At 34.2% G+C, this 18,607-nt stretch overlaps 1 protein-coding gene and 1 long non-coding RNA gene across 8 annotated transcripts; one reads left to right on the forward strand and one right to left on the reverse strand.

The window, feature by feature from the left end:
- Positions 1-13,787: 13,787 nt before the first annotated feature.
- Positions 13,788-16,510, forward strand: LOC111892474 (uncharacterized). 7 transcript variants are annotated; one of them, XR_006183188.2, is made up of 7 exons: positions 13,788-14,673; positions 14,783-14,992; positions 15,075-15,137; positions 15,370-15,445; positions 15,571-15,701; positions 16,054-16,147; positions 16,251-16,510. It is a non-coding gene; the product is annotated as an uncharacterized LOC111892474 (long non-coding RNA). The 7 variants fall into 7 exon arrangements; XR_002850563.3 differs by having other exon boundaries at positions 15,571-16,147; XR_002850565.3 differs by having other exon boundaries at positions 16,054-16,510.
- A 780-nt stretch (positions 16,511-17,290) lies between these two features.
- LOC111892516 (auxin-binding protein ABP20) lies at positions 17,291-18,202 on the reverse strand. The gene has a single exon (XM_023888561.3). It carries the CDS (start codon positions 18,143-18,145, stop codon positions 17,516-17,518), a length of 630 nt encoding a protein of 209 aa, XP_023744329.1. The 5' UTR covers positions 18,146-18,202; the 3' UTR covers positions 17,291-17,515.
- Positions 18,203-18,607: the final 405 nt, after the last annotated feature.

The raw sequence follows: 18,607 nt of genomic DNA on the forward strand, positions 1-18,607 counted from the left end.
ATTTCAATTCCATATGAATGTGTGTACTTGGTATATTTGTCTACTTAATGAACAAGTAGTATACCTACAATTTCCTTGTACTCAAAGTAAAAGTGTTTGAGAAACTTATACCTAACATTCATACTTGTATATCGACAAGGTATAATGTTTATAGAGTATTATTGTGCTACCATGAGTCCATAACCTCGACTGTATAACTAGTTTCAAACCTCTAATTGATGCTACAAGTTTCGCACATTAAGATAAATTTTGCACGCTACATCAATGCCGGATAACAATAAAATGGGCAAGTTCGTCACCCGCATCATGTTTGGTTGTAGCTAGCAACCACGAGTAGGGGTGTCAACCCGCATCGATCTATACACAACTTCATTGCTCGCACGAGATTAGCGGTTACAGGTCAGAGGATTTCCAATAAGATTTCCAATCTTAGTTGATGAATACAATAGCCCATGTAGACTTGCCGAGTTCCGTTAGTTCTAATAGTGACAGCATATTCGTGTCTAAAACCATAAGTTACTAGACTATGCTTTAAGCATTACTCCTAATATTTATAATACTTAGGTAGTACAACAACTATAACTTGAGGTAAAACCTGGTTTTGTCTTAACATAAAACCAACAATAGCAACATACTTAACAAGTATATAAAGAACTCCGGAATATACCTTCAGGGTTATATTAATAACATAACATGTTTTATCTTGACATAAACCAACAATAGCAACATACTTAACAATTAGTATATATATAACTCCCGAGTATAACTCTGAGGCTATATCATACATAATATATATATATATATATATATATATATATATATATATATATATATATATATATATAGAACACCCGAGAATAACTCAAGGTCTACATTAGTATAAGAACATGCTAACAAGTTTACGATAGTGGTATGTTTTCAAAATATCATATTCAAAACAAGTATATCCCGATTAATATGACTATCTATGTTGATACGGATATACTATCATATAGACATATTATTGACTTATATAGAATATTTAGCATGTGTGTTCCCCCGAAAACATTAAAAAGTGGGACCGTGAAACTCACCCTAGTAGCGTGGTTTTATGTAATCTAACTAAAAACAGTCAGCGGTTCGTGATCGTTGGGCTCGGGAAGCAGAACGCCTTCAACAAACGAGAGAGAGAGAGAGAGAGAGAGAGAGAGAGAAGAGATTTAGGTGTGAGGAAACTTAGGGCTGAACTTGCTACTTATAGTTTGATTTTTGGTCTCTCACGTCGTGAGCCACATATGCTCATGTTGTGAGCCATGCCTGCTCACCTCGTAGACTTGCCATTTGCGTCCCTAGCTTCAGAAGGTCTCAATTTGAATCCTCAAGTCGTGAGAATCCATGCTCACTTCGTGAGCTTTTGACTTATCATTTCATAGACTTGCCATATGTATTCTAGCATTGAGAGGTGTTTGTTACACTCCTCACTTCGTGAGAATCTATGTTCACATCGTGAGTCCAGTCAGATTAGGGTTTCTTACACATCTCATGCTCTTAGACAGTTGCATCTTCGGAAGGTCATAAGTTTTGCATACGAGTACTGCAACTCCCTTTTGATGTTCTTAATATCCACGCGCAGGTATTTACAAGTATTACAACTCTCTTTTATATTCCAATAGCTAACTCTCGCTATATTTTAATTTCTTATTATTGTAGAGATTTATAGTGTTAGAGTTTATCATAACTTCTTCACGCGAAGTTTGATTTAGATTTGTATGAATGGATACTTTGATTTATACCATAAATTATGTATGAAAGTTCATACTTGTATTAGAATTTACCATGAACTACATAGTAAGTTTATCACATCACTAGTTTAACAAAATCACATTACTTGATTGACATAATCACATGTGATTGTTGTTGACCTATTTTGACTGGTGTTACATGATATCATTATGTGATAATCTTAAAAATAAGTATTCTTACTTAAAATATTTTTGCATGTTAAAATATTTAATACTATGTTACGATAAAGTGTCATTTAAACAAGAGTTAATATTAAATCTTGCTTACAAGGATTGTAATCTCGTCTAAGTTCGAAACTAAGACATATAAAGAGTATTTGGATCTGGTTAAATTGGATAAAAAATAGTCGTATGTTGTATTGAGATAGTACGGTATAAACATGAAAATGGTTTGGAAATCCATTATAAGCATTAAAGTCTTACCTGGTAATAAAATAAGAATTATAAACAATGCTTAGTTCAAGTTAAATTAAAAGAGTGTTTAGTTACACCTTGTGTTGTAAAAATATTACATAGACAGGAAATTATGTTGATTACAGGTTTTGTAATCTTGTCTAGTTATACACTAGGACTTAAAGAAGATTCTTAGTTCAATTAAGCTTGGATTTTGGGTAGCATCATATTAAGGGTGTGTGTGTGATAAGAACAGAGAGTAGAACTTTTTTCTACGACATTATCCTGTATCAATGTACAGTTTATGTACCAGAGTATGAATAGTATTCCTTTGGATAGTCAAATTTTGGCAGGTCAAGATCAAATTGTGGGAGGGTATGTTTGGTTATCTCCCAGAGTAACATAACAACATCATTCTAGACGGTCTTGTGAATTACGTTGCCAGTGTGGATTTATAATCCACAAATGTAGATGTAGTGGAAATGACATAATCAATAAATACTCTGATGGCTTAAGTGCCTTTATGACTTATACTAGCCAAGAGAGACCGTAGTTGTGTAGTCATACCATTGATCTAAACTATTCATCGGACAAGTAGATTCTTCCTGATAATCGTGGACTAGGATTTATGAGAATCGATTGGGATGGGTATGTATAGGTGAAATATTTTATAGATACCTAAGTTAAGGATATATCTATATTGTTTAGTAATAGTTGGTTTTTCAGGTTTGATAATTATAAGTTATTATGATAATAATATTGTGGGATTGAAAACCCTATGTGTCTCATTAGGTTTCCCAACCTGACCCACTCAACGTATATTCATTATAGGTTACAAGATTAAAGTTATTGGCACTTTATTAGGATGTCAAGTGATTAAGAGACAACCTGCAATAGTGTTCATGACCATTAGGTCTTTACGTTGTAACAATTTTGTGTAATGATTATGACATCCTAGAGTTTTTGTATTTTGAAACAACATCTTTTTTTAAAGATATTTTTAATAAAACAAAACAATTTCCACAAAATGTTTTATTATACTGGGATTTTCCACAAACAAAAATGATTGGTTTTAAATCATAAAAAAAGTTTATTTTTGCTTTTTAAAAATAAGTGATTTCACATACAATCACTTCCTTCCATAGTCCAAATCATGGTCTTTACTTGTACAAGTGCTAGGGACCAGATCATGGTCTTCCATACCATTTCCATGGGCCAAATCTTGGTCTTCCATGAACATGATAGGGGCTAAACTATGGTCATTCATACAAATGCCAATAGCCACACCCTGGTCTTCCATGTAATAGTTACAAAGACAACTAGCATTCTACATAGTATAGCGAGAAGACTCACATCGCAAATGTAGTCAATAGCTAATCAGCTCAAACAACCAATATTTGGGTGTTATACACCACCTACTAAATCACACAAGGTAAACCTTTAGTCTACCTTATAAAACTATCCATTTGACTAAAAGTCAAACTAAGTAAAAAAGTCAACGGCCATAGTTAACACTAGTTGACCTCCACGCCGTGACCAACCCATGGCCACGTCGTAGTTCTCCAGTATTAGTCGTGATCATGAAGTGCTTTCCACAGCGTGGCCGACATACTACCACGTCATGGCAACAACAAACAGAACCATCATGAATTCCTCCTCCTCCCACGTCATGGCAACCAATTCTATACATCGTGGCTACTGTCCTTGGATAGCTTAATGGATTGAGTCATAAAATCATATTTTCCATAAAGATTCTAGGGACTCCAAAGGCTCATAAAAATCCAAAATTTATGGATATGCATGCCCCATTCATATCCTTCGTCCAACTAGGTCAAAAATGAGCATAAATGGGGCCAAACTCCATGGATGGACTCAAGGTTGTAAAACTCAACAGATCTGGAGCATCAAACCACTTTAGGTTCCCAATGATCAATAAAGTTGCAAACTTTATTGAATTCATCCGCTCAAAACACGAAGAACATGAAGGGTAAGCCACTAAACCTAGATCTAGAAGACGCCAACCAACAAGATCTGAAAAAAGGGAACTTACAAAGGTGCATAAGGTGATCCCAAAGGTAAGGAGGAGTTTCTTGCTTGATCTTTGCACTAAGAACTTCTTCTTCTTCCTTGAAGAACACCAAAATCACCATAATAAGCTCAATCTTTCAAAATGGAGGCTAGAGTTTAACAAGGATCTTTTGGAGGTGTTGGATGCTGGGGGTGGGGAAACCCTAGCCATCACTTCCTTTAAATAGGGCCTTGAGTCCAAAAATTAGGGTTTAGCTCATCTGTCGTCGCGACATCATGGCACAAATGTTTTCACATCATGGTGACCTTTAATGAAATATGTGTTTCATGATGATTGCCACATCGTGGTTATCCCTTCACCACGTTGTGGCCAACCTCAAATCTCAAAATTAGAAGTTAAAAATTCATACTAGAAACTGGGCGTTACATGTTGCATAGCGGATTGTCATTGGTTGACACCATTTATGGACCTATAGGCTAATAGGATTGGCACATTAGGGTTTTAGGTCTAATCCCTTCACTATAAATAGGGATTTCTGCTAGTCATTTGTTAGTATCTTGAATTCTAAAGTAATAGGAGAATCTCTGGTGAATTGTACTTGTAACTAGAGGTATCAAAAACTGACACGACATGAAACCTGACACGAAATAAACGTGTTTAGGTAAGATATTTGAACCTATTTAAAAAAACAAATCAAGACTTCATTTTTAGTTTTTCCGTTCTCTTCTAAACTATACAATCACTTTAACCACTCACTCGTCCTCATGATTCCGTCTTTCGCCTCCTCAGATCCTACTTTTTCCATTTTGTCATTTGAACTTGCTATGACTTTATCTATTTCATCTCCCAACTATTACTTTTTCCTTTCCTTTTTGTCTACTAAACTCCTACTCTTTCAAAAAATTTAGTGTTTCAACCTCACATGACATGACATACTTCAAGGTATACCCCTAACACGAAACCCAACACGAACTCGACACAAAAATAAACAGGTTGACACGAAACGACACATTATTTAAGTTGGTCGAGCTAGGGTCAAACACTTTCAAAATGTTTACTATTTCGACACAACACGAACTCACAGAAATGATTATCATGTATACTTGTAGCCTCTATTTGAGAATGCATAAATAAAGAATACTTCCCTTTTGCCTATGGACGTAAGTTAACTTGATTGAACGGCATAAATATTGTTACTTGTATGCTTTTGATTTTTCTTGTTATCTGTATTACTTCCTAACAAATGATATCAAAGTTTGGCAAGTGGCATCATATTTCTTCTTATTCTAGCACATATTGAACAAGTGTTAAAAAATCATTTCCAAACTCGGGTCAATTAGGTAAACCTCAAATAGAATCAAAGTTGGAGATTCATATCTCTAGGTACATACTATTTTTATTTATGTTACATGATTTATATACGAGTGACCTTGGTTGCGATCTTGGAAATTGTTGTGTGACTGTTGATAACCAAGTTGGAGAGTCATATCTCTAGGTACATACTATTTTTATTTATGTATTGTTTGTAGAAGTTACCAATTTACAATTTTTTAAAAACAATCACTCATCACAATCATTAAAATAATGACATGTGGCCTCCTACCTTTCGTTCCTACTCATATAAAATTATGACATGTAGACTCCACTAGTTCTCTCTTTCAATCACCTCTCTTTATTTTGACACTTTTCTTGATCTAGTGAGTAGGAAAAAAAGATAAGAAAATATTCATTTCTCCCCTCAAAAAATCCTTTAATAGTTTTTTTGATTTTTAAATGTTTTTTATTTGAAAAAACTCTTAAAAAGCCTTGAGATCCAATTTCAACTTCCAATGTTCATGTATACCTAGGAAGGTACAATATGTTCTCTAAAACATTTTTTTTCTTTTTCATTTTCCAGATGCATTTTTATAAGGTTTAATGTCATTGAAACCCAACATATTTTTGTCTTATGTTTTAATTCTTAAATGGTCACTAAAGTTTTATTTATACATTAGGGACCACCAAATAAATTAATCTGTCATTTACATTGTTTTATAAAAACTAAAACGGCCATTAGATTGAGATGTTGATATGTACTTTGACTTTCAAAACCCCACGTGTTCCTTATCCATGTGGAATGCCACCTAGCATGGTGGTCAACTAAACTAGTCCATGTGGCGCTGACATGACCACCATGTGGATTTTTCCTATTAAGATAAGATTAATATTTAGTTTTGGTTCTTGATAAAAATTAGATAATTGCTAACAAAATTTGATGGGTTCAAAACCATAATAAATCTTGGAAAATAGTACATCACCACTGTTGTTTGTTTTTTCAAAGCGAAAATCTTTGAAGTCTGCGGACCACCTCTACAACCCTCTGTGTGGACCAAAGGGTTGCAGCATGTGATAAAAAGTTTGTTTCTTTTTTAACGTTAGCAGACTGCTGCAATAAGTTAAAATAAGGTTTGAAGCAGATTGTCTAGTGTTACGCCACGCGGCACACATGCAACAGTTTTTAAGTTACAGATCTTCTGAAAAACAAACAGCTGTGAATGGCCAAGTGCTGCACGGTGCAGCAAGAAGTGGTCAAAAGTGGTTTTTTAGAAGAAACAAAGAGCACCTTCCTTACACCATTAAAATGAATAATGAGCTATAAGGATTCAATGTTGGAAATGAGATTAATACATTTATCTATGTACTTGAAGAACATTAAATAAGTCTAATGTGTACTTTGGCTTTTGTTCTTGTCGCTGCCATACTATAGCTTCATGTTTGTATCATTGGTGGTCGTAGTGAAAGAAAATTAGAGACATTATATTGCACCTCTCACCATAACTAACACCTTCTTCCACTACAAGAAAGATACTCTTTTACGACGCGCAAACCACGACACTCGTTGATTTATGTTTATGTTACGCAAAAGAGAGTGACATTAAAAAAGTGTCATCTCTTCAAAAAATTTAAGGATTTAGGTCACGCATTATTGCATGCCCTTAAATTAGTGTCTAAACAAAAAAAAGACTGAGGGTACCTATAATATAATGCGTGTCGTCTAAGGATGTCGCTTTATAAAATTTAATGGAACGCGTGTTCCATCCTTTAATAGCCAGGGGAAAAATGGAATACAAAAAAAATTAAAAACCCCGCCTTCCTTTTTTCTCCTTTCCCTCTTGCCCCTAATTATCGACGCTCCTTCCTTCCCCCTCCCGACATTGAATGCCGCCTACTTCTTCCCTCGCACTTCGACCATTGTTACTTGCCATTCCCGGTTGTTGACGTCAATCAAGGTAACAGTAGGCACACCATCTCCGAAACTATGGGGCAGCGAAGATGGCTCCAAAAAAATGCCATGCCGGTGACTTTAGGGATGGAAGATAACAACAATTGGACATTATGCCTAGATTTGTCGAAAGATGACCTTGGAAGCTAGTTTCTAGCCCTAACAACCCCCTCCTCGTAGTCCGTGTTCTGTTCATCGAATGGTATGTTCATATCTTTATGATTTTGCTTATATAATCCATCTTTTAGGGTTTCCATGTAAACCCTAGACCTCATTTGCAGGTTTCGTTCTCTGATCAAGTTGTTGCTATTCAGGAAGCTATTGAATGTGTTGCTCATACTATGTAGTTGTAGGTGATTATTAAAGTATGTTTCTAAAGGGTTTCAGTGTCTAATTTAGGCACCAGATGCGGCTTGGAGGCATGGTATGTTCAGTGTTTCAGTTCAGGTCACGGGGAACGTTGGACCTGGCGGCCATTCATCTACGATTGAAACTGGATCGAAGCTTTACATATCAAACCTTGATTGAGGAGTCTCGACTAACGATATTAAGGTGATTGCTACTTTCTTTTTACTTCTTATAGCTAACTTTGGCTAGATCTGGATACCGTACTCCAATGTTTGGATTAACCATAAAAAATCAGACTTAAATATTTCAAAAAATCAAACTGATTTGGTTGTTTCTTGTTTATTGACGATCTAATAAACGCCAAATTGAAATCCTTGTACTTTAAGTTTGGTACTTGGTAGAAGGCAAAGTTAGTATAAATTACAATACATCATAAAGATTCTTTGAAGATGTGTAAATCTATTTCCAGATTCTTTTACTCGTGTGCAAGGGCATGAAATAAATGGTACATAGCCAATCTAAGTTATAGTAGAGATTAATGGTTGCTTATAGTTAGGCTAACCCTAAATGTAACAAGAAAAGAGTGAAGTGTAGTTGATGTATCTGAAGACTGTTTTGGTCGATTTGTGGATGAGATTGTATTTTGTGCACATTATACTTTCTATTTTTTTACTGGTAAATCATAGAATTTCTTGGGTGAAATCTCACATGGATGAAACCACTTCAATCTGTGTAGGAGCTTTTTGTAGAAGTTGGTGACCTAAATAAGTATTATATACATTAAAAATAGAAGTGGGAGATCAAAGGTAATTTTCAAGGTTTTAGTACCTTTTGTAAAGTTTCCCGTTTGTGATTATGTTGAAACTAAATTTTCTTTCATCGGACAGCTGAGAGTGCATTCAAGAAGGCAAGATGCATTAGCAGCTGTCAAAATGTATAACAATGTCCAGCTTGATGGGAAGCCAATGAAGATAGAGATTGTGGGATTAAACATTATAGCTCCTGTTGTTGGTCTTCCATTGCCAAACAACTCACAAGAGGTTCCCTCAGGTAGTAGTGGATTGTATGTGTTTGCCACCGAGTCAACCGGGGACAAAATAACCTACAATACAAAATAACTCATAACTCAACATATTTAGTTCTTGGTCAACTGTTTTATTTCAGTGATTAGTCAAATAGATCATATTTCAGACCATTGATCTTTAGCAACATTGTTCTTTTCATGGGTAATGTCATGTATGCAATGGCTTATGATATGAACTCCATTACGGTGCTTTTACTTGGTCATGTATTTTGCTGGTGAGTTCAAAATTATGTAATTTTATTTTGACTTTTGACCTCAAAAGTCAAAACTCACGCCTTATTTTGATAATGAAAACCTTTGGTTTTTATATAATTTACAGGCTTGGTTCAGCTAGAGCTGTGAACAGAAGGTATATCAGTGATTGTATGCCTTTAAAGATCCGAATGCAGGCTACTGCTGGTTTTGTTAGTGCAAGTGAACTTGGAATGGCTTGTGGTCCCGCACTTGCTGGTTTATTGAAATTCAAATTCAAGTTTTCCAAAACTATCAGGTGCAATAGCTGTGGAATTTCATCTGGGGAGAGGATTGATGGTGGGAATTGAGCTTGTGATTGATCGAAAAGAAAAGACACCAGCAAAGGGAGAAACTGCCATTTTGTTTGTAAAACTACGAGGTATGTTATGTATGAAAACTTTGAATTACCCATTTTGACCTTGATATAATTGTTTTTTATTATATTATTGTGAATGAAGAGCTCGGGGTTCTGGTTGGAAAAGGTGGATTACATGGGAATGTTTTCAGGATAAAACCACCTATGTGCTTCAATAAAGATGATGCAGATATTCTTTCACAAATAATACATGTGTATACATATGCGTATATGTATACATATATATCAAATACATGTTTTCATCTACTGAATGAATTTTAACATTGTATTCATGTTATGTGTAGATTTCCTTGTGGATGCATTGGAAATTGCATGTCAAAGTTGTGAGTCATGGGATCTTGACGATCAAGAACAGTTCATTAAACTGTGGAATTTCAGCTGGTGCAGAAGATTCAACAGTTATTGCACCTGATAGTTTTGAGAATCATCAATGTGAACCCATGGAGCTAATAGAGCTGATGAAAGTACTTTTGGTGTAGATTTGTCATGCACCCATGAAGGGCACCATGTTTGTTTTAATAGTGAAGATACATGTCATGTTGAGAAAACTACTAGCAATACTAAGTCTGATCAAGATGCAGAGTTGGTTTTGGATAACAAACAGTTTTTATGGGATTAATGTTATATGACATATTTCTATTTTTTTAACTTTTTTCTTTTTGATGCATATAACAAAAGGTTTCAGATTCCCCAACAGATTACTTAACAAAAACAAGTAGTACTAAAAAAGGTCAGTTTAGTTAACAACTGTAATAGTAACTATTACTTTTGAAATAGAAAGTCATTTTTGTTAAGATAATGATTTATATTATTGGATGTTGCAGAAGATGCAAAGGGTTCTGGGAGTTTTTTTTTAAGTCTGCGACAGTGAAGTTTTATGTAGTGAAGAAGGAGAAATCACAGGCAAATAAAGAAAAGAAGAAAGAAGGTGATAAAGCAACAACTACAAGTAATGTGTTACTATTGTAAAACATTCATTTTAATTTATTATCCATGCTTCCACATGCCTTTTTTTTATCTAATTTTGAAATGAATTGCAAAAGTTTTCCTTTTTTATAATGTTTTTTTTGTCATTTTTAAGAATAATGGCTACATTACCCTTTTCTATTTTTTGTTCATAAGTCAAAGGGTAATTTTGTCAATTGTCCAAAGATAGTATTAAAGGTATTTTTTTTCTTGAATTGTTTCTTTTTATCATATTGTTAATCTTTATGTTTTCTTTGTAAAATCTTCACAATAGATTGATGAGGAGCCAAGCTCTCTGAAAGCTGCATGGGAGCTCCTTGAAATATTTTATGCCAACAAACAATCTCAGTATTGGATCCTTGAACAGCTCGTTGATTGGTTAACTATAAGTATACTTGTCTAAAGTCTAAAATTTTACATAAATTTAATCGTCTTTTTATTTAATATGAATAATACATTAATACTTCTCTGATTCTCTCAGGATTATGATAGTTTGTTCTCTGGACAAGTGCCAACTTTCCATTTGAGATTGGTGGAATTTCAAACACAAATTATTAATATACAGACAGTTGAAAATGAAGCTGCATAGTGGCAAGCAATTTCTTCAGCACTTTCAGTTGGTTGGCTAGACACTGTAGTGAGTTCTACATACTTATAAGTTAAACCACAAAAGGTTAATTAACATATATAATAAATAATAATCATAAAATGTTAAAAGCATCAATATTGTTTTAATTTTAGGTAAAGTAATTACGTTTGCATGGATCTTTTCAGCTTAATCAGCTAGGAACTCGTGAGGTTTGTATCCAATTACATTGTGAATAATTATATATAGCTCAGTGTATGTAAGGGCATTTACGTCATTTCTCATTAAACAGACAGAGAATGGACTTGTGGAAGCAGTTGTTGTTCTAATATCAAAAATGCCACGTATGCGTGTGGATTTACCAGATGGACTTGTAGAAGCAGTTGTTGTTCTACTATCAAGACATCCGCACTGCAATCCACAATGCAACTGGTCCTAGATCCGCTTTATTCGTGCAAGTCATTTAAATTTTTATTTATTTATATTAATAATTTAACCATTTAATATATATATATATATATATATATATATATATATATATATATATATATATATATATATATATATATATATATATAGGTTCCACTTCAAGTTTTGGTTCGAAGACAAATAGCTCGGTTATTGGATCATTGTCTTCAATGTGCTAGACTTGTATACAATGAATTAGTAAAGGTATTATCTTTTTTTTCTTTTTCTTTTTCTTTTTCTTTGATTATAATTCAGAATAAATAAATATTTGGGAAATATTTCAGATCAGCCATAGTTATCTAGTGCATGAACTACAACGGTTTCCTGTTCTTAAGATGCATAACAGTTTCCTGTTCTTAAGATGCATAACGGTTTCAGATCAAGACATTCGCACTCCATTGACTATTGATTGACTTACTTTTTTCTGTTTCATGCGGAGTCAACTGGGAGGGAAATTATTAATTTTTCAAAGTAAAACAAAGGGTTGATTGAACAAGAGAAAAGAAAACATCAACACTCCATGGCTAATAAGAATAAAAAAATAAAGATATGAGGCAAAAAAGGTAAAACAAACTCGTATGTATGAATATGATTGGTATGGTAATTAAATTTATAGTGTATGTATGTTTTGGTTTGCATGCAGTCTTTGTTTGGCAGCTTCAACAAAATTTGTAGCACTTGATCGTCCATGCCACTCTTGGTAAAACAAATTTAGAATGTACTTCTTCCATTCATGTTAGTAATTTCTCATTATCATGTGTTGTTACTTGTGCAATTTTATTTTTAGGAGGTATTTTACTTTATTAAATGTTTAAAGTTACAGGACATGATTATGGGCACATCATGGAACATTTTAGTGCAATTGTTGGTTTTCCTCTTGGTGATCCATCAATGAAGTGGCCAACTTGCATCATGTAATAACATTTTAGGGGAAGATGTAGGTATATGTTTTTGTAATGAATAATGTAATCATATGTATGAATATGAAATAAAGTTTGTTATTTTGTATGTGATAATCATGTATAGGGAGAAAAGAACTTCTATTGACTTGTTTTATCTTTCCATGAATCAATTATTTGTATGACATTAAATTTTATGCAATGGATTGTATTTTTTTATATGGTATTTTATTTTTTGTTATGAGACATTAAATGCAAATTTAATTTGAAAATTAGTAAATCTATAAATAATATTTTTTTTAACATTTAAAATTATGATATGGAAAAATGTGTGTCATCTTCATTTATCACATGACCTTTCTTGACAGGAGCTTCCTTGATACGCATTGTGTGTCATAAACACGCGCGTCGTAAGGTTACGACGCGCTGATGGGTGTCGTCTTCCTTTATGACATGGTCTTCCTTGATACGCATTGCGTGTCATAACTGCGCGTCGTAAATGCATGTCATAAATGCGCGTCGTAAATAGACGACGCGCAAAAGCGTGTCGTCTCTCGTTATGACAGGGTCTTTCTTGACACACATTTGCGCGTCGTCTGAACGTTTTACGACATGCATTGCGCGGCGTAAAAGGTTGCTTTTCTAGTAGTGTTCCTCCAACCAAGCCTCCACCTCGCACCACCACTACCATTAATCTTCCTCCAACCCATTGTAAACACACCAAAACCGAACACCAAAAAAATCTAGAAAAGGAAGAATAACATGAAATTATAATGAAATTCAAACCCAAAATCGATCACCAAAATCAAAATTAAAAACATTAAATAAAAAGAACAACAAATGAATCGTCTTCCTTTAATCCTCCTAAAATCGAATACCAAAATCAATAATCTGGAAAAATCAAGCAATCCCATATATACCAAAATGAACACAAAAAAAACCCAAAAAAGATATGAAGAAGTTCATATCTTCAAAAAAAAACAGACAAAGATAAAGAATAGATAAATGGAACACCAAAGTCGACTAAAAAACTAGTTATGTAAACCTTGAATCGAACTGGAAGATCTCGTCGTTTCCGTCTTCAGTCTTCACTACAGTTCGATATGTTCATAATACATCTAACCAGCGAGCATGAAGAACACGGAGAAGCTATGTGGCAAATTGGAGGTTGGGTTTCAAGATTAAATGATGAGGAAGACGAAGGGTGGAAAAGAGAGGATGCGAGAAGAAGAGATATAGGGTTCTTCAGTGTATTTTATTCTATTAATTATATATATATATATTATCTTGGCTTAGCTACAGTATTTTGCCTTCTATTTTGACTCATGTTACCCTTCTATTTTCCTTTTTTTTTTTTACTTTCTTCATCTTCTATTTTGTCTCATATTCCCCTTCTATTTCTGTTTATTTGTCTTTACTTACTTCTTTTATTTTTTTTCTTATTCCCTTCCTTTTTAGAAGATGGAATGCTGACAAAACTTTCTTTCTTTTGTACGTGTCCTTACCCCTTTTGTTCCCTGTCCACGTGTTAGTTTCTTCTTCTTCCCTCTTTCTCTTTCGTTGAAGCTCCACTACTGTTTCTTTTCCTCATTCCTTCTTTTTTTGTTGCAGGTAACCTCTCTCTGTTCTTCATCTCTCGATTCTTCTTCGATTCTTTTGGCTGTGCCCTCTCCGATAAACATCCACATTTTCGTTTTCTTGCTTCTTCTATCTAAAACTTCTCGCCACCGCCTAAATCTCCCACTTATGTGTTTTGATTAGGGCTCGATGCTCTTCCTGCTGTGTGGTGTGTGACAGATACGGGAGATACAAGGGAAACATGAAAATTGAAGGGAGACGTTGAAGGTAGAGTTGCACGGAGGTCTTGTGGTGTTCGAGAAGGAGGGTCCGTCTGACTGTAGTTCGACGCATGATACAAATTATGGTCAAATTACCAAAATCGCATAGTAGAAGGTAAGCGTTATGTTTTCAATTTTTCAGTATTTTAATTCCGTTTTAGGGCATTTTTATTCTGTTAGAGTTGGGGTCCTTTTGTAGGGTTTAAGTTGGTTTACTAGATGTTGTGGGTAGATTTCAGAATTACACCATCATCTCCATCTTCACCTCCACGTAACAGACCCACTCATCCCCTTTATCTTCTTTTCGGTTTTTATATGTTCTTATGGAGATTTTACATGGATTATGTACTAGAAACTTCAGTCCAAACAATTCCCACCTTTGATTTCTGCCCTAATTTCCCCTTTAAAGGTATAGTTTCTCATATTTTTTTATAACACGCTTTTAGTTTCAGTACCTTTGGATCCGACTTCATAGTAATTAAAATATGAATTTCTTTTTGGAATTGATTTATGCTCAGGTTATTTCCCTTGAGTTTTTCTCCGTTGATCCCTCCATAGATTCCTCTGTTGGTGGTGACGTCCTACTATCGGGTGTATCTGCTTCTAATCAGATATTTACAGGAAGGTTATCCACCGCCTTCTCCTTTTTCAATTTTACAAAACGGGATTCCATCTGTTTTTCCAGTTCATCGGTGAAATCATACATGTAGCTTCACCGGATACGTTGAGTAAGGGGTGTTTTAAGTGGTTAATGACTTTTAGATAACTATCAGGTCTTTTTTATTTGATAGTTGAGTTGTTTGTATGCAGGTAACCAGATGGAAGGGACAAAGAGAGAGAGAGAGAGACAACTTCCCATACCCAAATATGCAGGTAGACAGTTTCCATGTTCTTTAGCTACGAACATGCATTGAAATATGCTTCTTTTTGTTGGGTTCCTTTTTTCATGCTAAAATATGTCTTTCTTGATGTAAACTCTATACAAATCTATAATTTTTGTAGCATAAAGTTGGTGGAGAGACATGGAAATGTTGTTACCGAAATTGAAAAATTGCACACTTATTTGTTTTTGTTATTATCTTCTAAAGCTATAAGGTTGTTTCAGATATCTTACCCATGGTCAATTCTGGATTTGATGCTAATGATCTACAGTTCTTAATCACCACTGTTAAAGCCTATTGGTAAGTGTTTGTGCTTATAGTTTGTCTTTTGTATTACAACATACGAGGGAATTTAAATCGTGTTGTTTTGTTTTTTGGACCTACGCCTGATGATAATGACTGATAACTTCTATTATAATTTTCAGATTTGATGAATTTTGAGTAAGAGATTGCATTAAATATGAGGAGAAGATGGTGTTTAAGCAAATTAGCAACCTTTTCTCCATCACTACCATGAACTATATTAAGTTTCTTGCTATTATGGTGACAAATACAAGTATATTGACAATTTGAGTTAGTCTTTTAATAGTTGTTGAGCATACTTGAAGGGTTTTATATACAGATCAGGGAGGCTGCATAGGAAGTCATTGTTTAAAAAGAAGCTTTTGAGACTCTCATATGTTTTATCGTTTTTTTAATTAAATCTTCACCATTGGTCAGGAACTATTATTTTATGTTTTAAACAAAAAAAAAATCATTTATCTTTAAATTCAAGCCTAAACTAAATTTTGTAAGATAATTAGGTCTAAACTCACACAATTGGAAGAATAAAGTGTCGCTTTGTTGAGTATTTTTACCACTATGTCTTCTTAAAGTAATTGTTGTATCATACTCATATATTCTTTCAGGAGGACCCTTAATACAAACCTGCGATTTTGTTGCTAATGCAACCTTATCTTGTGGCATGAAAAAATTAGGGGGTATCATTGATGTCGAAAGAAGGTAAGTATGCATGTTATTAGTATTTATTTATTGTTTATGTAACATTATTAGTTTCGGGATCACTTTTTGTTTTTTTCCTTTTGCTTCATATTTTGATTCATAGATGCTTTACTTGAAGAGTAAATGTGATTATTATCGACACTTGGCTGGATTTAAGACAGATGTTGATAGGAAAGATTTTGCTAAAAGCAATTTGTTAGCTTACAAATCTACTCAGGTGGCTGGTGTTACTCATTACTGTTATTACAATTTGTTAGCTAAAAGCAATGTACCTTCATTGATTTGTTTTTCATCTATATTAATGTAATTAAGAAATAACAATGTACAATCACTTTCTATAACATAGTTCAACATATTTGACTATTATGCATTTGGAAATGGCCGAATTGTAGAGAATAGCAACATACTTTACTATGGCGACCAAACACCTTCCAACCCCCGCAACGCGGGGGACCCCTTCTAGTTCAAATAAATAATATTAATAAATAAATATATATGTAGTCTAGATAGACCAAATTTTCCATAGACATTTCTCATTCCTGTAACTAGGAGAATAAGGGTGCATTACCCTCCGTAATAGGTCATTTGCTAGTTTAAGGAGTCACAATGCAAATAATAATAATAATAATAATAATAATAATAATAATAATAATAATAATAATATTTAAAATAAAAGTCAAGAGTTTGTTGGGTTTCAATTAAGATTAACCCCTTTTAAAAGGCCTAAAGATATAAAAGTCGTTAAGTTTGGTAAAAATGTTCGGTTTAATCTTTTTGCATATTGTTGGTTCAATAAAAGGGAAGTATGCAACTTTTTTTTTTTTTTTTTTTAATTTTACCCTTTTGAGTATTTCTAGTTTATTAAACCCCTTAAAATTTGACAAAATATTCAGTTTTACCCTTTTTTCTGGTTAATTAAAGTCCTTAAGTTGGACAAAAATATTTGGTTTTACAGTTTTAAACCTGCAAAAAAGATAAAATTTAAAATTTAAAATAATAAAATAAAATAAGTTGCAAACTTCTAGCTAATGAACAAGAAATATGCAAAAGATAAAACATAATATTTTTTTTGTCAAAAAAAAGTTCTGTAATGGAAGAAAGTAAATCTCAAAGTTCCAAGAAAAGCAGGGAGATATGTGGACATCAGCAAAAATGCTGCTTATTTCAAAGCTTATGACCAATTATATCACACTCATTTGAGATTACAGCATTACAATTAAAAAAAAGTCCTAAGCTTACAAAGAAAAAGAAAACCTTAAAATCGACGCAGCCAAACATCAAGATGCTTGGTACCACAATAAACAAACAACAATGACAACACCACCAAGATAGAAGATAAATCAAGAACTAGAAAACCCGAATACAACCTTAATTAGACCCACCAAGAACACCCTTGAGTTTCTTAATCTGTGCTACATCAAGGAAAGTAGTCGCCGCCACCAACTCGGTTGGCAATTCATTAGCAAACAGAGCAAAATCAGTAATCTGAAGTCCAGGCACCGCACTACCGAAGCTAACAAACGCCTGAGCACTACTCTTACCGGAATTTAGCTGAAAGTGAAGCAGACCTTGTGGGAACACCATAATATCTCCTTTGTTCAGCGTCTTAAAGTAAACAGTATTAGCAGAAGAAATAAACCCAGCACAAATGGTCCCTTCGATGACAACCAAAAGCTCCGAGGCTCCAGGGTGAGTGTGCATCGGGATAACCCCACCCACGGCTAGGTCCAACCTCGCAATGGATATTCCGAGCCCATTGACACCCGGAAACTGAGCAGTGAATGCCGGAGTGACAGCAGCTTTGATGAGGTTGGTGGTGTTTCCGGCTTTACCAATCCCGGAGTAAACAAAATCAGCTTCTGTTACTTTCTTGGGGTCTTTGCATGGGAAGCCGGAAGGGGTATCCGATTGTTTCAAATCGGCTACACAGAAGTCCTGAACTGATGCAAACGATGACACAAAGAGAAGAGAAAACATAAGAAGACTAGGGATCAACATTTTGATAGAATGTTTGATTTGGAGTATGTATGTTTTTGTGGGTGTTTGTAATTGAGGTAGAAGATGAGAGTTATATAGAAGGAGATAGGATAATGGGCAATTCGGGTATGGCCATGCATGCAAGGGCCTCACGTGAATGGGGTACCAACAATTAAGAAAGAAAAGCCACAATTTTTTTGTTTATTGTGCATGTGACTGTAAAGTCGTCATACGAGAATACAATTCCTTTAATGCAGTACATACCCTGCCCAAAATATCAAACAATCTATAGGATATTTATCATTTTATCGTCCACCCATTGTCACACCCTTGAGGATTACATAGATAGAAGATTCAACCACAGTCATCTTATAAACTATCTTGACAATGTCTTAACTAGTTAACCAAAGTCTATTTGAGCTTAAGGCTATATATCTTTGGGAGACTTCAGGAAACTGTTAACTAAAAAACTAATTTTTAGAT

This window comes from Lactuca sativa, chromosome 5 (assembly GCF_002870075.4).
Source record: "Lactuca sativa cultivar Salinas chromosome 5, Lsat_Salinas_v11, whole genome shotgun sequence".
Lineage (NCBI taxonomy): Eukaryota > Viridiplantae > Streptophyta > Magnoliopsida > Asterales > Asteraceae > Lactuca > Lactuca sativa.